The sequence below is a fragment of the Pteronotus mesoamericanus genome, unplaced genomic scaffold, assembly GCF_021234165.1.
Source record: "Pteronotus mesoamericanus isolate MK-2021 breed Mesoamerican mustached bat unplaced genomic scaffold, CSHL_Meso_final contig_74, whole genome shotgun sequence".
NCBI lineage: Eukaryota > Metazoa > Chordata > Mammalia > Chiroptera > Mormoopidae > Pteronotus > Pteronotus mesoamericanus.
In genome coordinates, this window is record NW_026555247.1 from 30375836 (window position 1) to 30399391 (window position 23556).

The window sequence follows — 23556 nt, forward strand, 5'->3', positions numbered from 1 at the left end:
CCTTAATCATCAACAGAAACATGGGCGTCCAAAATAAATCTTGACAAAGCCATGCCATGGGCAACCATCTCACCAAATCTACCTTCATTATTCACATGAACGCCAAGCCCTGACCATCTCTAAAGATCTATCATACCTGGACACACTTGAAGCACTAACTTATGACATGATAAACCTGCTGTAATACTGAATAGGCTATTCTCATCGGCAAGCCTATTTGCTCACATGGCGAACTTTCTTCTGGCACTTTCTGCTCCCTAGCAATCTTTAACCAATCAATACCTAAATACGTGGCTCACGTGGACCAAAAAAGAAGGAACAGTGCTTTTAGCTCATAACTTGTTAGTTATGTTCATTAAAGATAAGTATTCTTTATTAGGGCTATTTCTCCTTATGAGAAAATTAGATGTTTTTTAGACAAAAGGCTACTAAGTAGTTCTAGTGTGTCCTTTGCACATCTCACCCTTTCTTCATTCATTAAACAAGCGCTGTCCAAGTCACCATCATCCCTGCCTAGACAAATATAACTGCCTCCTTAACTGGTCCCAGGTTCCATTTCTGCACCTTTACAATACACTGTCCACACAGCAGCCAAAGCATCCACACTGCTCCCCACACAAAGCTCACAAACAGCGTTCCAGACCATTCCTTATGTGACCTTGCCAAGCCCTGTGATTATGTTTGTCTACTTCCTGGACCTCACCTACCTCCCCTCTCCCACTCACTAAATACCTGCCACTGGGGCCTCCTTTCTGCCCTCATACGCTAAACGTACCTGCTTTAGGGATTTCGCACTGGCTATTCCCTCTGCATGGAATGCTTTTCCCTCTGGTTTTTGTATGGCTGACTCCTTGTCATTCAGATCGCAGCCTAAATACCAGTTCCCTCAAAGACTTTCCCGATCACTCAGCCTAAAATAGCCAGCTTGTCAACCTCAATAATTCTTATTTAATTCACTGTGTAGCATTTAGTATTTAAATTGTCTATTAGTTTGTCATCTCACTAGAATATAGGTTCCAAGAACACAGAAACTTGCTCTACTGTATTCCCAGAATATGGAATAATGCTTAATTATGCACAAATGTGCTAAAAAAATTCCTGTAAAACAAATGATGAATGTCTATTACACATTAGGCCTTGTGTTATGTAGTCCTTACCCTTCAATAGTCTCATTTTCTGTATTAAACTTACAGGTGCCACATAAGTGGGAAATACTATTATTTATGTCATCTGCAATATCCATTTCTAAATTAAGCATAGTCATCTGTATTATCAGCCTCAGGATTATAGATATAAGAGAAATGACCCCTAGACTTGTCCCATCTATTACTATTTAACAGGAAGTCATGCTTATAGAACAGCATATTCCTCTGAGTCACACAGCCAGTCCTACAAAAGCATCCCGCGGGAAAATAATCCTGTCTACAGATGGTGTTTTTTGGCAAAGTCACTGTCAATTATTGTTTGTAATAACAATCCAGCAGAGGTACCCATGCCTCCCTTCTAAAAAGTCAGGACTAGCTCTGGCCAGTGTGGCTCAGTTGGTTGGGCGCCATCCTGAAACCCCAGAAGGTTGTGGGTTCGATTCCCAGTCAAGGCACATGCCTAAGTTGCAGGTTTGATCCTAGGTTGGGGCACGCAGGAGAGGCAACTGATCGATGTTTCTCACAAGAGTGTTTCTCTCCCTCCCTTCCCCTTTCTCTAAAAATCAATAAGCATGTCAGATGAGGATAAAAAATTTAAAAAATTTTTTTAAAGTTACAACCTTTTTTTTTTTTATAAAGTCAGGACCAGTTATTTTTCAACTGTGTATTCTACTCTAGCAACTATCAAAATTAATCCTATCATACCTCAAATCCCTTAGTAATACCAAGTAGCCAAGTCTGTCAGATTATACATTATCATCCACCACTCATTCCAGAGCATTCCACCATACTTCCACCCCACAGTGGCTATCCAACTTTGTTTACCTCAACTAAAAGTAGAAATATAGTTTACATTATGACTCAGTACACACAAGTATGTAACACAAGTTGCCTAAAATACCCCCCTTACTAACATGATGTACAATTTTCTAGTCCTCTCTTATTTCATTTTTTAAAAATTCTAGTCCTGAACAATTACACTGATTTAATGATCTGAAGTGTGGAAACCAATCCCACCCCCGCGATCCTTAACACTGTACACTCTTTAATGACTGATCAGCAGGCTTTCCTATATCCTCAATATTTTCTCCAAACATTCTCTCCAGTCCCTGGACTTACTGAAACTTGGCTCTCCCTTGAGTATCTCCCCCAAATTTTGCTCAAATGAAGGCTTTTCCTTTTTCTCCCTCCCTCAGCACTACATAGCTATGGGCTGGAAGTACAACAGTATGTATTTTTTCCTTTCTGCCCATTTTTCTCAAATCATTTCTCCATTTTTGCTCCTTCAAAAACCTGGGCTCCTTTGAAGCTTTTAGGACCTGGCTATACTTCTGCTTTCTCCTTCGTTCACTGAAGATTTTAGTTTGTTTCTTGTCTTCCTCTCCATCTCAATTCTTGTTCCCATTCTTAGAGGCCTCAGTGCCCATGTGGATAACTCATCCGTCTTGTCCTCTGACCTATTCTTCTACCCAGCCTCACACACCTAACATCATAATCACAGACTTGCCAACCTAGTATCTACACCATCTCCAGTACCTTAGGCAAGCACCCAGTGCTGCAATTCCCACTTCCTATCTTTGCAGCTCACTTAGCACTGCCCTCTTTTTGTACCCCGTCAATATCTCCTGTCTATTGACTGTGTGGTTTTTCCACTGTTCCTTAACTCCTTCCACATTCCTCCCGACCCAGGATAGATCCATGGTCCATCTCTGTCATCACTGCACCGCAAATGTGCTGAACTTTCCTGACCTCTGATTTTTCCACTTGTGCTAGACACACCATTCTTCTTGACCTTTCCAAAGTCTTTACAATGGGAGCTTAACTCTCACGTTGGACACGTCCCTGACCCTATTAGTTCTTCCAAGTTGGCCTTTTTCAACCTTTAAAAGAAATAATACTGTTTCTTGATTGTGCATTCTCTTCTGAATATTGTCCGCTCTTCTCCACCATCTCTTTCAAACTTCCTAAGAGTATGCTAATCATTTTTATGGGAGGCGGTAAATAAGCACATATGTGTACAGGTTTCTAAGTGCAGAGCAGCTTTGGAAGGACACACACACACACACACACACACGTTAATAATAGTGTCCTCTAGATAAAAGGACTAAGCCTGAGAGACTTCATGAAGAGGAAGGTATTTTTCGCTGAATATCCTTTCACCATGTGTACAAACTAACTAATCTATCAACTTTTAAACTTTTAAAAGAGCAAGGCTGTATTTTGCTTCTGATTTCCCATTTCCCAGAAACTTCCTGACCTTATAAATGACTTCTGGTCCTTCCAGCCCTCAAAACTGGTATTTAAAGGTCACCAGATGCCTTCTAAGTTGGAAAGCCAACAGATACTGCAAAATCCTTATCCTTCTTGATCTCTCCATGGCATTTAACAAAAATCATCTTTCCTAGGCTTTCAGATTTCCACATTCTCCTGTTTCTCCTACCACCTTTCTAGAAGTTCCTTATTTTCCATAAGACTTATTCATTTATTCTTTTTCTTAACAAGAAGTGACAAGATACTTTTCCTGTTTGCCCCTGGGTTGGGCGATCTCAATACATTATGGCAAACCTCTATGACAGGAGTTTTCAGAGTACAACCTGGGAGTCCCTGGGATCCACAAGATCTTTTCAGAGTTCCAACAAACAAAACTATTTTAACTCAATCTTCCTCACAGCATTCCCCAAACTTGTTCATCTTCCCCTACTTCCTATCCCCCCCGCCCCAAATTATTCAAGCCAGAACTGTATTCCAGGCACAAGACCCTCTCCACGCTCAGCAGGTACTTATGTGTGCTCATTCTCCTGACTGAGTCTCCTGTCAAGACCTTTCCCTACCTCCTGTTAAGACATTAATGGAAGCCATCATCATTTTTCTAGACTACATCAGCCCAAACTGCTCTCTCCACCTCCAGTTTCAACGTTTCCCAACCCATTCTCCACACGCACCCATTTTATACCCAACACCCAAGCTAATGCCCACCACTGAAGTAGCGCACTTGTTTCTCGAACTGCACAGATGCCATCCCCATGATACAACAACCCTGCAAGAATGCATTTTTAGGCTGCTGTTGAAGATACCTGAAACAAGCACCTGCTAGATCCTTCGGTGAATACCGAGGACACGGCCATACAAATTCAAGGCTGTGTGTATAATCACAATAGCACATTACCATAAACCAAGGTAATTCATGAGAAATGAATTATGACAGACTTGTATCACTAATTCAAGAAAGTATGATGCTCTTTATTTCAAAATGTATCAAATTTATGTGAACAGAGAAATGTGGTGAAAGAATTGAGTCTTTCCAAGGTATTAGTAGTACTGACAGGGAAGCTAAAAAAACTAGTTTCATACCATATTCATATTATAAGAAATTTATAAAATACACCGTATGTTCTATTAATGTTAGAGAACTTGAATTTTATTAGTTTTGTAGCTTTGATAAATATTTTGGTAATGTTGTTAAGAGCCAGAAACACAAGGAACTGAGTTTAGTGTTTATACATTTGAAACACTAAAATAAAAGGATTGTCTAGCAACAAAACCAAGCTTAAGTTCCTTAAACATATCTTGCATTGAAAATTACTCTTCTTTATCCAATCCCAGTGTTCTCCAGCTAAATTTTTAAAGAAGTATACATTTTAAGAAACTAACTTCCTTCTTAAAATGCTGAGAATCGTTATCTCTGAAACCTTGAAACATCTCCTCTTTGAAAAATAAAAGCTTGCACAATTGCCTAAATAATATGAAGCTTTTTAAGCAAAAGTTTTGATGTCCTATGTACATACTGAGGGCCACACCTCTAGAACTGTGCTGTCCAATATGGTAGCCGCTAGGAATATGGGGCTGTTTAAACTTTAATTAAACTAAAAATCCAGTTACTCAGTCATACTAGCCACATTTCAGATACTCAACAGCCCACGCGGCTGGTGAGCGCAGCATCCCCATCAGCACAGAAACCCCTCCTGGACAGTGCTGCTCTCCAACTTCCCCCTCTGAGTAAGCTCCGAGAAAGCCACTCAAGACTTCAAGTGTCACTTGATGTTGATGACTTTTGAATCATTCTCTAGTCTTTTTCCATTAACCTAATGGAGTATCTTCAGTATTCTACTTAATATCGCAACTCTACTTTATCAGCTGGAGAGGTAGAGATTCTGACTGAAATAATTATGGCAGCAACAAGAAAATCAATAAGGTACAATGTCTACAAGAATAGAATAGATTTTCAGAGTAAGGTTAAGACTGAGACAGAGACAGGTGAGGATAGGTACTTCAAATGCCTTAGTAAATATTAATCAGAAGACAATTCCCACACCACTGTACCCACTCATCCTGAAATAATTAAAAGCCACCTTGCAAAGATCTTCAAAAGGTATCTTTCCAACCACACAGAATGTACTGTTCACCCAGTAACCTACCTTTGATATGGAAGATAACATAAAATCAATTTATAATCCATCATTATAAGCTACAATTCACCCTGTTTCAAAGTTTATTTTATTAACTACATTTCCAATTCTTTGAAGATAGGAGATAAAAAAAAAAAAACCCTCAAAACAACAGAATTAATAACGCACTTTAGCCAGGTTTACAACTACAAAGCAAAACATGACCTCAGAGTCCTGTTATCAGGTCAAACCTCCCCGCTTTCTCTATACTGCATTATCATTAAAATAATAATAATAGTTATTATTAATTACTCACAAATACATTTTCTGCTTTACAGAGATATTTCATGTTGGTATTACACTAAGAGAACTTATTTTAAAAAATGCAAAACTCCATTTTCTGACTACTTAACAAAAATAAAATCAGATGCAAAATAAGACCATGCCCCAAAAAATTCAGAGAGAAAGCTTTAGAAGACAGTGACAATGGAAAGCATTTCCAAAACAATGTACAGTATATTAATTTAGTCAATAAACATTTATGACCACTCTAAACGTCTAAAATGAGGCAGATATTTAATCAAACATGAAGCAAACATTTATTAAGTACCTACCGTGTTCTAGGCTTTGGGCAATATATACAGAAAAAACAACAAAAAAGACATGGTCCCTGCCCTCACGGAGCTCACAGTCTATTGAAGCTGATGAACAACCACAAACACAACAGCAAAGCACCAGAGAGGCGTATGAAGAAGGGACTGGATCTGCCTGAAGAATGCAGGGCAGGCGTCACAGAGATGGAGACAATGGAGCTGTGCCTTGGATGAGAAGGAGTCCCAGATGAGGGGAGGGGGAGCGCATTCCAAGCAGAGGGAACAGCACATGAGCAAGCAGAATCTTGAAAGCACATGCCAGCGTGCAGGATGATGCAGTCCAGCGCAGCTAGAGCAGAAAGGTGCACACAAACTAAAGAGACGAATTAGGTTTCGGTTTTTAGTGAAATCATAACTATCAGGAAGTTTATCTTCACATTACACTTAGTGTAGCCTAACTGTGATTCTGGTAGCAATAAGGTAGGTTGAAAGCATTCCAATCATTTCACAAACATTTGAGTCCCTTCCATAAATACCCAGCATCATGGTTACATTTTTTAAAAGGCAGTTTAAAAAAAATCTTAATTTTCCTCTGTATATATAAGAAGCAAAATAAACATAGCAAAAAGTTTTCTTAAGCTGAAATGCCACAGCTTTGCCTATACACACTCAAGGTCCTAACTTTTGCTAACGTGAGTTACCTATATTCCTATCACTATCTCATATCTTTTTTAACTTCTAATTATCAACCTAGAGAGGCAATTTCAGCCTTCCCCTCCCACTCTGCCTCTCTAAACACTCTGCCAATGTCCCATGGAAACCTATGAAAGTTGCCAATGCTACAGATGAGGAAATAGTGCATTCTAACCTCCTCCGTAACAATTTTTGGAATTAAACTATTGTAAACCAACTAGGAAGCTGAATAGAGAGAGATTTGAAACAGAGGCTCCATACCCTTCAAGAAAAGAAAGAAGATAAGGAGGAGACCAGCTTGGGGCAGAACGTTTACTACACAGGCCACAGGCAAGACCGCTTACCTCGGTAGCTTAGTGCTTTACGGAGGTGCAACAGGGAGAAGAAGGGGAAGAACATGGGTCAAGTACTAGGCTAGGTGTTTTCACACTAACCCCTATTTAAGCTAAGAGAAGATTTTATTACTTTAATGAGAACTCAGAGGCCAACAGAGGTTAAGGAGGTTGCCCAGGACTGCATAAGCTAGTAAGAGGCAGAGCCAGAGCACCAAACTCTGCCTGCCTGGATCCAAAGCCCCTCCCCCCCACTACAGGGCCTCAGAGTTCCAAAAAGGACAAGTGGCATGCAGCATTATGGCAGTCATGTCCCTAGAAAGAAAAGGCTTTACTTTTCCCTTTACCATTCCACTTTCAGTGAGAGAGAGAGAGAGAGAGAGAGAGACACACACACACACACACACACACACACACACACACACACAAATTCAGAGAAAAAGTGGTTATAAGATTAGTTGCCCTTGGGGGTGAAGGGCAGGGAAGGGAGGTTAAAGGTTCTCTGTAAAGATACGGGTGCATTAATACAATTACATTAGCATTATAGTTCAAATGCTACTAGTGTAAATTCCTACACAACAAGCTATCAACTAAGCAGCTCAATAAAAGAGCTAATGGAGCCAATCTCAGTATTAGGATGAGAAGATTATCCATGAAAGTCATTATCCTCAGCATGACCACATGTCAAAATAAAAACTCCCCTTTCTCAAATCCTAATCCTGAAAATGAGCAGGTAACTATAAACTATGTGAGAAAAATATTTGTCGCATTAAAATGTTGTCTCTCTTGGGGCAACAGGAACCATTTTAAAGAAAGAATAAAAAAAGGAGACAATTAACATCAACAAAGAAATCTTTTGTAAATAGTTCCAATGGGCCAAAAGTGTGATGTCTGTTGACCTAGACAGACATTGAAACGTTGTTTTCAATGGTGCACAATTTATTTAGGCTGCCCCCCCTGGTCAGTACTACCAGAAAATTAATCAGACTTACAAGTCAAAATGCGTAGCAGGGGGAGGAGAAAAACAAACTAGAATTCAGACAACCAAAACTCCAGTGTTATATTTAAACTATAAGGTACTTTTTGGAGAGCTTTTGAAATAGCATACAGGTGTTGTAAGTAAGTTAACCAACCTTATTCTGATTGAGAGGATCATTCCGCAGTCTCTGTTTGTTCTTCTGTAATTTACTAGGCATCATCTTTCCAGTTCTGAAGTCAAAACTGCTGAGGTCAACAGTATTTCCCAGGTACCTTGCCAACTGAGGTTTGCTTCTGAACTTCTTACCACTAGGACTGGAAGAAAGACAGTGTTAATTGTACAAAAGACAGCAATATTTACCCTAGACTCTACAGAAACCTTTCCTTCATGGTGTCCTTCCTGGTCCCAACTGTTACCACATCACAGTTTTACGTGTTTATGTTTTCAAAGAAATGTTGACGTTTTACAGGAACTTTGTAACTCCACTAAAAAAAGAGACGATATGCCGTCTGCCATGCCGCTCCACCAGGTACGCCACCGGAGCGCAGGACCCATGGTACTACAGACTGTCCCACCGGTCACTCACTCAGGGCCCAGGCTCCCACTCCGATTTCACTTCCTGTACGAAATGCTGTCAAAGCTGGAAAATTACAAAACTGCTCAATTTATATTGAGAAGGCTACACTGGTCTGTTCTAAATTTTTTTTCCCCTGTGTGACACTGCCCCAAAGTCTTCTCTAAATTTTCTGAACCAAATGTGTAGAATAAACTAACTGTTAAAATCAGAGGGATACATAACAGGAGGGAACTGTGAGAATTCTACAGTACCTCTCAAAGAAGCCAACATGTTATATTTAGAACTTAACCTTGTACCAACTGACTATTATAAAAGAAAAATAATTCAACAGGAAGACAAAAGGGAAAGAGCTGCAAAACTAAGCAATAAAATATTGCCCTGGAACAGCAAAACTTATGCCTGGGTCAAATCCAAACCAACACACCCCTCTTTGTCAAACTCTGGTATTCTGCCACCACCAACTTCAAGACAACGGAAGATCATATCAACATTCTTTTTCCATAATCACATGACGTAAGTATTCCTGAAACACAGTTCAAAGTATAGAATTCAGCCTAGAGACGAAGATAACCAGTAACAGAGTTAACAAACTAGAACAAAGCAGACAACAAAAACACAGCAGACGAAAGGCCAGAAGATTATATATAAGCAAACCTCAACTCCCACTCTAACCCTGATTTCAAAACATGCTCAGTATCATCAAATAAAATAGCCCGTAACCCTCAGTACTGTCCAAAACTTGAGTCATCTCTGCCCATCACCAACTTCGCCCTCAAGCCTGATCTCCCCGCAGTGCCCTCTGCTGCAGCCCCACGGCCCCAGCCCCTGACCCTCAGCCAGAAAGCGCGTCACAGCGTTTCAGCGCCTCTCCACCCTCAGCCACACACCCAGTCCAAGTTCTAAATGTTTAGACTCCTCAATGCTGACAGAACAGCTTCAGCTCCTAGTAACACATCAAAACCCTTCCATCTGTTGAGATATTTTTTTTTTTTCTAGACTCTTTTCCCACTAGCCTGGGGTACCCTGCATTCCAAAGTCAAAGTCACCAAAATATGCCATGTGCCTTTGACTTCCAGCCATGTCTTTCCAGATGGAAGGATGAGCATAAACAATCCTGCCTGTCATAAGACCAGCTAAAATGTCACCTCTGCTATGAAGTTGTCTGCGATTCTCCACTCTTAGTTAGAAATAATTCTCCTATCCCTTCAATTCTACCTCTTTTCAACAATAATTCCTATATATTCTCTGGATGAGTTGAACAACCAGAAATCACAATGCCACTTTTTAAAACCCTCAAACGTGATTCATATAGACCAACACAAAACAAAGTAACTTTCTGAAAGCCAACACTATTATCAGTTGAACAATAAGGAATATGGTTTTCATTGCCAGGCACACTGAAATGGCCAATTCTATGCTTCGTTAAAAGTTACATTGCATGAATTTAAAAAACTGAACTAGAAAATATTTTCATGATTCTATTAGTAACACATAAGAAAATATTACTGAGACCCAAATTAATTTTAAAAATTGGTAAAGATTTCTCTGCTAGTATGTCACTTATATCACTACAATTAATATTTTAATTAAGCTAAATATACTCTGGTTTCTCTTCAGACAGTATAAATCTTTTGCCTTTTACTGAAATAACTATATATGCCTTATAATTAGATATTCCAGTTACGAGTTAAAAAGATTCTGACAAACTGTTTACTGTACCTCAAAAGTAGGGGGAAAAAACCTCTCGACAAAATAAAATAAAAATTCTCAATCAGCTATCTCTCTAATAAGACCTCCTTAGTGCAATAAAAAGCTGAGTGTCAGAGTGGACTTTGTTTTCACAGACTAATGTTCCAAAAGATGAATATTAGGGTGGGAACTCCTACCAAAATGATAAGCACTATTACTCTTAGGCTATAGCTTAGAGACAACCAGAATGGCATTTCTGAAAGAATCAACTGACTTCATTTCACAAATTAACCCCACAATAAGAAGTTCGTTATGTAACAGGAATGCCAATCAGGTACTGCAGAGGAGAATATACTCAAGCCTCGCTAGAACATTCTTCCATAGAACAAAACTCATCAGAAATCTATCAATTTTAGTTACCCTTCCCCCAAATTAAGGAAATCTAAATACTTAATAACTCAACTAAGCGTCCGGTTGCCAGCAGAAGCCAACTCACCCTCTCCAGCGGCATCTCCCCTGCAGGGGGGACCCTGAGACCTGCCCCCTCCAACCGGTGGTTACTGCTCCTGCAAGTGCAAGGGATGCAAAGGCACCTCCTGCAAGAAAAGCTGCTGCTCCTGCTGCCCCAAGAGTGCGAGAAGCGTGCCCAGGACGGGGTATGCGAAGGTGGGGAGGGGCAGACGCTGAACCTCAGAAGGGGAGCTGCTGCCAATGAGACGAGGACCTGCCCCTCCGTGAAACGCGTGTGGACAGTGCCGGGAGGCCCGGTGCCACCTCTCCCTGTGGGGAGGCTCGGCTGTGTGTCCCCTACCCCAGCTAACTGTTGGCAGTGACAATAAATCCTATGAATGGCATTAAAAAAAAAAAAGAAAAAGAACTCATGAAAAGCGATGACACAGTTTATGATCTAGATTAGCAATTTGGTATTACTTAAAATAGTTCCTGTGTTTAGTGATTCTGAAAATCAAGTAGGAAGTGGTATTATAAGAAAGGCGTGACATACTCTACTGATAAACTAAATGAACAGTGAAGGAAAATGGTGGAAATCCAGTTTTAACTATTACCATATCAAAAGAAAGGTGGGCCCTGGCCAGGTGGCTCAGTTGGCTGGCGTATCATCCTGTCCCAGTCCCATACACCAAAAGGTTGCGAGTTCTATTCCTGGTCAGGGCACATGCCTAGGTTACAGGTTCAATCCCCAGTCAGGGCACATACAGGAGGCAACCAACTGATGTCTCTCCTCTCTCTTCTTCCTTCCTTCCTCTCTCCCTCCCTCCCTCCCTTTCTCACTCTAAAATCAATGAACATATCCTTGGATGAGGGTTTAAAAAAAAAAGTTGGAATACCAACTAGTATTCAGTGAGATAAAGACAGGCTTCTATGAAGCATCTAACTGAATAGCCACAGGTGCTGGTCACACAAATGGTCACCTTCAGAACGCTGATACGTGGCATTTCCTTCTCCGTAACTGCTATAGCGTGTGCTTAGTGCTTTAACACAAGTTAGCTTGGCTGCCCTGGTGTATTTGAAGATCAGGGATCTTCTCTGCAGGAAATGAAGGCAATCGTATAGAAAAAGACTAGGTCCCATGAGAAGTTAAGCAGGTATTCTGCCCACCACATACAGACCATCTGCACAGTGGCAAAATGACCTTGGAAGTGGCCGAGAAAGCACATGCTAGATGAACATAAAAAAAGAAGTCATTTAAGCTCTGGTCTTACTCAGACTGACCAAATCATCATGTGTCTGTGTTCTGAGATGGCTGTTGTATGTCCCAGTCTCAGACACACCAGGAGTTAATGTGACTAAAAGCACATTAAGGCAAATTGCTTTAAAAAATAAAATAAAATAAAAACTCTGGTAGCCTACTGAACAATATTAGTCATTTTCAGTTTTCTCTGTCCAGAGTAACTGCTTCTAATCCCAGTAATTAATACTAATATTTCACTTTCACCCACAAAAAACATTCCCTACCAACTGCACCCTGTTATATGCCAATCCTGAACCAACTTGAGATCTCGCCTTTTAAATTCTACCCACTAAGTACCCTGAAGAAAAGTAATAATCAAGTGGAAATCAAAAAGATGAGTTATATTTTTCCACTGCACCTAAGAACCTTTCTTCACTTGAACTACGTCTTTGCTTGCTTTCATTTTGATTAAACTTTTTAAAGCACTTCTTAAACCAAACTCTATCTCAGAGGTTTCTAACTACAGATTATCAGAACAAAATTTAATTTGGCATATGACTTTTAAATTTTAATTTTTAAAAAAAACCTGAGATACCATTAAGTAATAAATTACAGCCACCTTAGTTTAACAGTATTCACATTTTCTTACAATATAAACTCACCTGTAACCAAAATCACCTGAACTACACAACTGTGATATGCTGTGCCACTCTATGATACACAAACTAACTCTTAGGAAGACTTGCTGTTTGCATGTGAAACTGCACTCCCATAGAATAGAACATATCTTTTCATGTTGCTTTGGTATGGAAAATCATGACATTTAGTCAAACCATTATGAGGGGACCAGAAGTCTGAGCAAACACAAGTATCTTCAAAACGTCTGTAACAGGATGAATCTTGGGAGGTGGCAGTAACCTGAGTGGAGCAAGATGAGCTGGCAGATGAGGGCTAGCAGCCCTATGGGCGGTGGGCCGTTAGCCGGGGGCTGAAGGGCATGTGCAGAGGTGCGCCCCTCTCCAGCAATGCCAGAGTTTTTGTTAGGGCAAATAAAATCCTCCACACAGGAAACGCTGTAAGCTACAGCACTGGAAAAGTTTGAGAATAAGGAAACCTCAACTTTCTATCTTTCCTAACTCCTTCAATGTTAAAGTTTACCAGTTACTTACAAGAGTATTGAAAGAAAAAGACTTCTCTAACATTAAATAGCAGTCGTCTCCAGAATTCAGATTTTAGCTGAGACTAAAAATCTAAAATTGATATCTTTTTGGACTTAGGTACTGAGATATTGCAATTTATAAGAAATATGTATTTGGTCATCTCATATACATGTGGTCTTCATCCTTTCCTGGCTCACAGTTCCCAAACCCCTTGAATTTCCTAAATGATAAAAGCAATGATGGCGTTTCTTGCTTTGTTAAGGAGGTAACTTTTGGATCTCACCCAAAGGTAGTGCCTGGCTGCCAACAGCAGCCAACCATGTGGTTAGGGAACGGGAACTTCCAGTCCCACCCCCTTGATTTCCAGAGGAGGGGAGAGGTTCGAGATTGAATCAGTTGCCGGTGGCCAAAGACTTAGTCAATTATGACCGTGTAATGAGCCTTCATAATAATCCAAAAGGACAGCTCCTCAGCCCTTTTTGGGAGAATGTCCACTCTGGGGAACCAGAAGGCTTCCACATGCCCCAAGCTCCAGGACAGAAACCCTTTCCTTCAGGACCTCGCTCTGTGTCTTTTTATATGGCTGTTGACTTGTGTCCTTCAATATCCTTTGTAATAAATCAATGATCTACTGAATAAACAGGTTTGACTGAGTGCTGTGAATAGTTCTAGAAAATTAATGGACTCCAAGGAGGAGGCTGTGGGAACCTCGGACTCAGATGGTCGGAAGTTCAGGTAACCACCTAGGCCTATGCCTGGCATCTGGCTGGCATCTTGAATGGAGCGCAGTCTTGTGGGACTGAGCCCTGAACCTGTGGAATTCATCTCCAAGTAATACCGTGTCAGAATTGAGGTGAATTCTCAGACACCTTGCTGGTGTCTGGGTTTTGCTTGTTGGTGTGGAGAAGCTACCACACACATTTAAGAATTAAGTCTGGGAATCTTTTTCAGGTAGAAAGCATAAAATCAGAAAACTGCCAAACCATTAATTCAAAGACTGTATACCACTGCTTCAAAACTACAAGACATACATGCAGAAAAATCTATCTAAAAGCAAGTTCTCCACTCCCCATTCTGTAACTCCTTTCCTGACAACCTTTAAATGTAACCCTTTCCTAAAATGAACCATCCTGAGCCCTCCTTTGGTTGGTTCCTGGTAAATTTTATCTACTCTTCTCTTACTTGTATCTTCCACCTCTGATCAGTTTCTAAAGCCAGTGCCTTCATTATCACCTTTGAATCCATCCTTCCTTTCCATTGTCACTGTCTATATCATTTTTTTTATCATGGTCTAAATCACCGTGATAGTCTGATTTTCTATTTGCTAGTCTCCTTGCCTTCTAAACTCTGCAGACTGCTCTTCCTAAAGCACCACGATGAGCATTGATCAGATTAAAGCTCACAATGGACTTTTAACTCATTAGCAAAAGGGAGCCAACTTATCTTAGCCCTACATTGGAGATCCTTTTTAATCTAGCCTCCTCTTAACCTTTCAACTCTACTTTCCACTCCTCTTACCCAGTGACATTTACTCCTACCCTATTTATTCACTTTTTACAACATGCTGAATGGTTTCCCTCTTCATCTCTCTGTAAACCATATCTTTTACCTGGTCCATAATGCATGACTTCACCCCCGACCTCAAAGACACCAGAAATACCAATCCACCTTGTACCTCTTCCATAAGCCTTCACAAAACCACACAGCAATCACTGCCTGTATCAGGCAAATAAGCATGAACTGCCTGTTGGCATCTCTTATATCTTAGTTTGAAACACTGAGTCTGTATAGTTACAAAACTTCCACAAGTTTAAATCTTATCTTCACAAATAGCATACTGAAGTCGTTATTTATGCATGTACTATTATGATGCCAAATTCTCTTCAAAATAATGAAGACTAAATCAGGGATAGTGAATTGGGGTATGGATGAAAGAAGACGGACAATCGTTGAACTGGGCACTTGGTAGTTTTTTTTTACGTGATTCTCTCTTCTTTTGTATATATGTTTGAAATTTCCTATAAGGTTTAAAATATAAGCATTAAAGTACAAAGGCTGAGTATTTCCCCTAAAAATTAGAAAGTTCTTTTTAAAATATGAAGAGTTCAACCCTGGCTGGAGTGGCTCAGTAGATTGAGCACTAGCCTGCGAACCAAAGGGCCGCCAGCTGGATTCCCAGTCAGGGCACATGACTAGGTTGCATGAGAGGCAACTGCACACTGATGTTTCTCTCCGTCTCTCACCCTCTCTCTAAAAATAAATAAAATATTTAAAAAATAAAAATAAAAATATGAAGAGGTCAGGCAAGAATATCAAAGCATTTCTTTAGGAGTTGGAGTGGGGATAAGGGGATGAATTATTTTAATGTATTGATAGGAAAAAAACTATTTATAATTTGTCTACTAATAAAATGTAACAGCAGTCCCCTTTTCCTTTAAAAGTTCAAGGAATCATAGTATAATTTTAAATAACATAAAAGATCTTAAGTATAATTCAAACTGTACCAATCATTCTCATTCCACAAACTAGCCCATATATAACGAAAATTATGCACAAATAGCATATTACTGGTAGCAAGTTCTATTATCTCTATATTACAGTTGTTTTTTTTAAAGCCAGGATGATCCACTAAAAAATTTTAAAAATGACCAAATACAGAATTCTACCCATCTTGACAAATGCCTTAAGGCACACACTTTCTGAACAAGGAAAAGCACTGTTATTCTGGTTAAATAGGGCTCTGGACACCGCAGTGGAAAGTCAGAAATTAAATATGTCTTGGAATTATTTCAAAATAAAATTGCGGAGGATGGATATTGATCAAACAAGATTGGCTGGGAGTTGTTAATTGTTAAAACTGGTTGATTAGCACATGGGGTATTCATTACACTTTCCCATCTAATTTTGCATATGTTTGAACTTTTCCATAATAAAAAGTAGTTAAATATACCCCAAAAACAGACTATAATTTTTTTAAAAAGAGGCCAGGGGCCTCCAAGATAGGCCTTTTGACAAAGATGCATACATCATTGCATGCATATTAAAAAACTTTTAAGGATATTCACTCTTGCCTTAATCTATGGATTCTTCCAGTATAAAAAGAACAAGGGAAAAAAAAAATCAAGATACATTATTCAAAAATCTTTAAAAGAGGATGTTTCATTCCTCACATTTATAATTCACTCACAATTGTTCCTGAAAAACACTAAGTGCTCAATTTTAAAGTCTAATTTTAAATTACACTTACCATTATTTACATTCACACACAGTTTATGCCCTCAAATCCCCTCAAAAATATGCCTCAAATCCCCCCCAAAATAAGTCTGAGTTTAAATTTAAAAAAAAGGCAAAATCATAAGATCCACAGATGTTATTCAAATTTCATTCTATTCCATTCATTTATTTTCCTTCCTTGGGAAGTTTTCAGGGGGTTTTTTGTTCTGTTTAAGTTCTGATGAAATTGAGTAAAACTTCATTTTACAATTTATTAGCCATTTCTTAGTGGAAACGGCAAACAGCAATAAAAGATCAATAAACAAGATCTGAAAAGTGTATTAATAATCCTAACCAAACAGTAACTCCATGAAATTACCAGTTTATGATTTATTTCTAATTCATCATGCAAGTCTGAGAAAATCTCAAACATGGGATACAAGGTTATGAATTTTTTAGTCCCATTATAAAATCTAAAAAAAAAAAAGTTTTTTTTCTTTTGCAAATTGAACCTGTTTCTGTTCCATTAATTAAAACCAAATTAGGACTTTCTGTCTCACAAATGGAATTTTCAAAGCAATTTGAAAACATCGTCTATCAATTTCTGTTGGAGATTATTTTTAGAATGTCTGTATCAGTTTCTTTTGAGCTATGTATTTCCTCTACTTCAGGTGTTGCAGGGGGACATTTTGGCAGGTAAATTTTGCATGTTAGATTCCAGAAATCAGATGTAAGACAGATGGCAATGTGGTACCCTAACAAAAACTCCTCCAGCACATCACAAAAAGATGTAATGGTACTGCCGAGAGGGAGAATTTCGGAGCGCAATTTCCACCACACCTATGTCTTTTTTTAATGGATCCAGGCTTCAATCAGGTAGTATCAAGGGGAAAAAAAGACTAAAAGCAAATCAAAACTTTCAATTATGCAATAAATGCTTAAGAAATGTTGCATTTCTTTCCTTTCTCCAACTAAAGAGATTTTTCTAATTCGTCTGTAGAGTCCATTTCAACTATATCTCAACTCTGAAAGAAGCATGTGAACTTTCTGCAGGAACCGTATAAATCTATCTCAGTAAGCTACATTTAGCCTGCAAGTTACAATTTCTGCTAATTTCAGTAAACTCTTTTAAAATGAACACCTATAGCTTGCTCCTTAGAGAATGTGTTGCCTACCTAAATATCTAAAAATTAACAGGAGTCAACCTGGGTTAAACATATTTGAGAAAGGGTAGGGGAGAGGGACGCAAACATTTCTAAACAAAATGTTCACTTCTTTTACTCAGAAAAAAATTCCTTTAATTAATGGTGATATACAACAATTTTTCCATTTTTTTCTCCTCCAACATTAGAGTTAGAAGACCACCTTCTGGTATAATGACTTCACTGCCAAACATGATTTAAAATTTCGATTTAAAATTTACCCTTTGTCAACTTCAAATTGCAAGTGTAACAGTAAATAATTACATTATTTTAGTAGCACACCAAGCTCTATGAAGTGGATTAGGGACAAGGTGTTGCAATATTTGATAATACAAGTAGAGGTCTCTACTGGAGGCTGAACCAGATGGTTAAGAGTCCTAGGGTTAAACCACCTTCATCAGGATTCTAACTCTGCACTAACCAGCAGTATAACCTTAAGTATATTACTTAACTTCCCTATCCTAACTCCCCACATGTAAAATGGAGATAACTGTACCTATGCTTCATAGGGTTATAAGGATGTAACAAGATAATACATGAAAAGCATTTAGCAAAACAGTACTAACTGCTGACAAAGTTATGAGAGCTGTGACAACGAATACACATAAAATTAAGGTACACAGACCCTATACTATATCCTATACTATACAGTCAATAAAATGTTATTGTTCATTTCTCACTGTGTCTGTGCCCTATGAACATTTTTATCTACCTTTTTCACTGTATCTGATGAGCATCTTATTTCTTATACAAACTAAATCTCTAATATTAAAAAGCTCTATCTCTAACATTAAAAAAGAAAACAGCTTTCTGTCCTTTTATAATACCCTCAACATTAATGATAAAAATTAGAAACTTGAAAATGTTTGCACTTATTAGTAAAACATCTCTATTCCATCGTAGCACAACACTACAAGTAATATAAAGCAATGGCTAATAAGCCATTTAAGACTTCTTTAACAAAATTTTTAGTTACATCAATTGGTAAACATGTATTTAGCATCTGTGTGTTCAGTACCGCACCTGGGGGAAGACGACAGGTCTGTGAGAAAGCCTCAGATTCTACGGAAATGAACATGAGAGTAATACAGGGGCTACCAGGTTTAACTACACAGAGATGACCCAAAGAAAATTATCATGGGAAAAAGTTTATTGGAAGTCAGAGATTTAACATTTCAACATTTAAGAACTGTGGCACTGGGTCTCTCCCATGGTTTATTCATCTAGTTTTTTCAACAAAGACTACATGAGCCTATTTTTTAAGACAAAAAAGGGGGGGGGGGATGTTAAATTTTAACGTCCTCAATGATTTAGAATTCAAGCTCATACTAGCCTTCAGAAACAAATGGGATTTTTCTTTTTTTACAATTTTCACTATACATTTTTAAAAAACCTATTTACACATGTTTAGCCCACAAAACTTGAGTCACTGAACTGTTTTCCTTAATTGGTTCATAAATCTAAAGCTTTAAGAGCTCTAGGTACTGATTTTAGTGTTCTGGAATTGACTCCTTACAACACTGAGGTAAAGGTACAATCATATTCACTTTACAGACGGAAAAACAAACTCCGGCACTGGGAAGGGTAAGTGTCCTGCTCAAGGGTGCACCACAGGGAAGTGCCAGGTCAAAATACCAACCCCAGGCCTCTCAACTCCTGTGCTCTGCTGCCTTCTAAAGAGACTTCTATTTTCATCTGTATCTCTTGATTTTACAGACCTCAATTATATTGCATCCGAGTGCTCATCTTTCCAGATCAAGACGAAATCTTTTTTAGTCTCTCTTCATGCACCTGGCTCCCTATGACTATTTTATTTGTCCTTTGGTTCAACTGCCTTTCTTTTGAGAGAAGTGATCAGATGCAAATGCATCATAATTTTGATAGGAGTAAAAAATGTTTCAATATCCTGTTTGATAATATATTATGGTAGTAGCTGTAACAGTTTATCATGACTCCCTGGTCTTTGACCCAGTTTTACACAAAAGTCTAGAGCCCAACAAGTTTAGGCTTGATAAAAAAGGCATGAAATAGCTACTAAAGGTTCCTATGTAGAGGAAAACAGTATTTCAAAAACATCAATCTTCAAGTGCAGGAATCCAAAAACTACAAATAACAGGAGTGAGGTAGACCAGTTAGAAAATGACTGTTCAAATTATGGGGTTCATATGATGGCAACGAACTTTTTCAGAAACTATACCAGGGGATCCAACACTTTATGAAACCACACCCTTTTTAAAAACAAACTTTGGATGATAATACATGAACTGCCACTATACTATCAGCAGTCCTGACAGAAGGCATAATTACACTGCTTAACTGGCAACCAGAGGCACACCTTCCTATTAGATTACTTTGCAGTCTCAGGAAACAACCAAAACGGCATTCTACCAAAATGTGAGGCTTTCTTGATGAGCGTAAGTCCAATTAGTAAGTGTTAAGACACACCCTACGTTAACAGACACAGATTTCTTTATATTAATCTCCCCAGGGGCAGGCTAATTCAGGAGTTAGCACTATTAAAATCGGTGTGAACAACTTGGTGCAGGTGTTCACATTACCAACAAGAGAGTTAACTCTTAACCCGCCTATTAACAGAAACGGTGTGTTTTGAGCTACTGGTTTTTAACGGGTTGGGTGTCTATAGGGATGCTAATATGCAAAGTGGTTACTACGGATGGAAAAATAATGTGTTCACCTTTACTATGAATAGGTGATCTCCATCATTCATTGCTGAAAGCGGAAGTCAGTATTACAAGTATAACATGCTACACGTGTCCTCCTGCCTCAGAACTTAACCTCAGGAGGAAATTAACACTGGGTATTACAATCCTACATAGTAACTGACACTTTGCAAGTAGTCAACAGAAAACACTCCTTCTTGCCCTGAACTAAGCACATGTGGCACAAATCTGTTCAATGTGTCCTTTAATTTTGCATGAACAAGTAAAGAGCATATTATGTTGTACTGCCTCATAAAAAGACTTAAATTTCAGAGAGGAATTATCACTATATTGGTTTGCGATTCGTCTTAGGTGAATGTTTGAAAAACATGTTTTAAACTAATATGTTTTTCTACCATAAAATATTTACTGAGTTTGTATTAAAAAAGTAATCATCAAAAATTTACAGCATTCAAAACAATATTAAGTGGTCACAAATCAGATTACAGCCACCTGCCTTTGTGAAATAATTTTTCCAGCTACTGCAAAGAAAACAACAACAACAAAAAATGCTATGCAATAAGCAAAAGTTAGTTTGGACACATACATCACCCCAAAACCAAACCAACCATATCCCAGGAGAAGTATCACAGTGAGTGAAATCCAAAGTTTAAGATGCTCTACTGAGAACAGATTAGTCTTCTATTCCTCAAGGAGTTCAATCCCAGATACAGGATATCCCTGTCAAATATATTTGGCTACAAGACATCAAAACACAGTTCACAGAAAAGTTCTGTATACTACCTACTTAGAAAAACAGAAGAAACTGTTAATGAAAGGATATGCAAAAACAAACAATTGTAAATAGCACTACCTGAAACAAGTGAACTGGAGAGGAGTAACAATCTGTTCGACAATAACTTTCTTAGTATTATTTAAGTAAAATTGATATTTAATGATGGGAAATACAAAACAAGATAACAGTCTTTGTTTAAAATAAGTTTTCCATTTTACCATTTAAGATTTGAAGATAAGTGGTCTTAGATAAAGTGACAAAATAAAACACGACTTTCATTTAGTGAAGAGGTGAAATTAATTTACTGCAACTATTCACCCATATATTTGAGCAATTATCAGGAATATATTCATATTTACATAATATCAGTAATGATCATATTCTTGTGTGTATTCCTGTGTAAAAACACACACTTGTGTATTTATTAACCTGTTAAATCTAAGAGTATTCCCAATTCATATACACACACACACAAGTATATTTTCCCAGGGGTAATGTATTAACCAACTCGAGGTCAGAAGATTGGAAATCCTTCATAATGTTATTCCAATGGCCAAATGTCTGACATTTGGTTGCAACATCCAAATATATTCCCTGAAAATGATTCAGTCCACCCACAAACACAACCTGCAAGCCACTGAATATAACATGTTTCTATTTTCTTCTGTAAATGGCATGACTTATAAGAAATGTTAGTAAACTTGTTGATAAGAAAATTCCACTGATATCAATAGCCACAGGCACTTTCCTGATGTTACTGGGTCATCCAAACTCATGACACAGACAGCATGACCGCAGCACTGCAAGAGCATCCAAGCTGAAAACCTTGAATCATTTAGACCAAGGTTTCTCAACATTGGCACTGGTAATATTTTGGGCCAGAGAACTTTTTGTGGAGGGAGCAGTCCTGTGTATTACAGAATATTTACCAGCATCCCTGGCCTGTATCCACTAGATGCCAGAAGCTGCCCCTTCCAAGGTGTGACAACCAAAAATGTCCCTAGACATTGCCAAATGTTCCCTGGGACTAATTTTGGTCTAGGAGTCTAACAGTTTATTACAGTGTTTAGTTTTTCAAGTGTGTAAGTTCTGCAACACCAAGAGAGCTCTAATAAACTTAAGGCATTCCAAAGAACTACTTTATATGAAACTTTGCTGGATCCCACAAAGTAACTAAAACCTTGCTCCCATAGGTAGCTAATTCTTGCACATGTGCATGATTAAACACTCTTGTGATGATGAGTCTGGGACAGGCTGGGAAAGGAGCCAACAGTGACTGGATTTTACAGTTTCCAGTTTCGATGAATTACACCTTTTAACCCTTCAGTAGACTAATCATCCCTGCCAGAGTAACCCTTTCTTCGCAAACTATGGTCTCCAACATCTTCATCCTAAGATGCTCGGTTCTGGGCTCTCACCATTCAAAGTGCCTGTCACTGCACTGGGGTCAACTCTTACCCAAGGACTCAGGAACCTTCTACTACCAGGCCAGCCTGTCTTTGCCACTTCGCTCGGACCCTACTCTCTTCTAAACTACCTCGCCCAGGTCAGCGCTTGACCCTTGACCCCGGCCTGACCCCGCCGCACCCTTTCACCCCCCCCCCCCCCAGGGCGTTACCTGAAGTAGTAGACATCGCTCTTGCCGGCACTGAGCCCAGATTTTCGGATCACTTCCTCCTTCTTCCATCCGGGGGGGAGGGCCGGGCAGTCCATCCTCTTCCCGCTCTCCGTGGCCCGGGGTCCCCTGGGCCCCGGTCCCGCGCTCCCCGACGGGAAAGGGACCGGCTCCCGCCGGGGGGCGCCGCCGCCACCGCTGCCGCCGCCGCAGCCGCCGTCGCCGCCAAGGCCGCTGCCGCCACTCGGGGGACGGCCGCGGCCCCGTCCCCGGCCACGGCCCCGTCCCCGGCCACGGCCACGGCCCCGGCCACGGCCACAGACGCCGCCGCCCCGGCCCGCCTGCTTCCACCGCCCCCGGCCACGGCCGCCGCCCCGAGCGCCTTCCCTGCGCACGCCGCTCACCGGGGACGGGGCGAGCGCGCTGCCCTGGCCCCCCTGCTCTATGGCGGAGTCGCCGCCAGCGCCGCTGCCGCCCGCCGCGCTCTCCCCCTCCTCCTGCTCCGGGCAGCAGCGGCCTCCCCCCGGGTGCGCGCGCATCCAGCCCCCTCCCCAGCCGGCGCTGCGCTTCTTCCGTAACCGAGCCCTTGGAATCCCGGAGACCCGCCCCGCCCGCAGAGCGGTGCGCGGGGGACGCGCGCAAGCATCATAGAGCGGGCGCGCACAGAGCGGCCCTCCCTCCCGGGGCGTGGCCCCGGCCACCGCCTCTTAGGTCCTCCAAGCGCACTGAGCGGCCATATTGTCTCCGCCTCCTCAAAGCCACGCCCCCGACCCCACCCGCTCCGCCCCCAGCCGCGCCCTTCCGGTGCCTGTCCCCACCCCACGCGG

The 23556-nt window shown here is 40.1% G+C and overlaps 1 protein-coding gene across 2 annotated transcripts in view; it reads right to left on the reverse strand.

Moving 5' to 3' along the window:
* Nucleotides 1-23283, reverse strand: part of MBD2 (methyl-CpG binding domain protein 2) — a 58369-nt gene extending 35086 nt beyond the window's left edge. For both annotated transcript variants that reach the window (XM_054583676.1, XM_054583675.1), the window contains exons 1-2: nt 22733-23283; nt 8282-8441 (exon numbers count right to left, since the gene is read on the reverse strand). In XM_054583676.1, coding sequence (XP_054439651.1) covers nt 8282-8441; nt 22733-23268 — 696 coding nt within the window. In that variant the 5' untranslated portion in view covers nt 23269-23283. The remainder of the gene's footprint in view (nt 1-8281; nt 8442-22732) is intronic.
* Nucleotides 23284-23556: the final 273 nt, after the last annotated feature.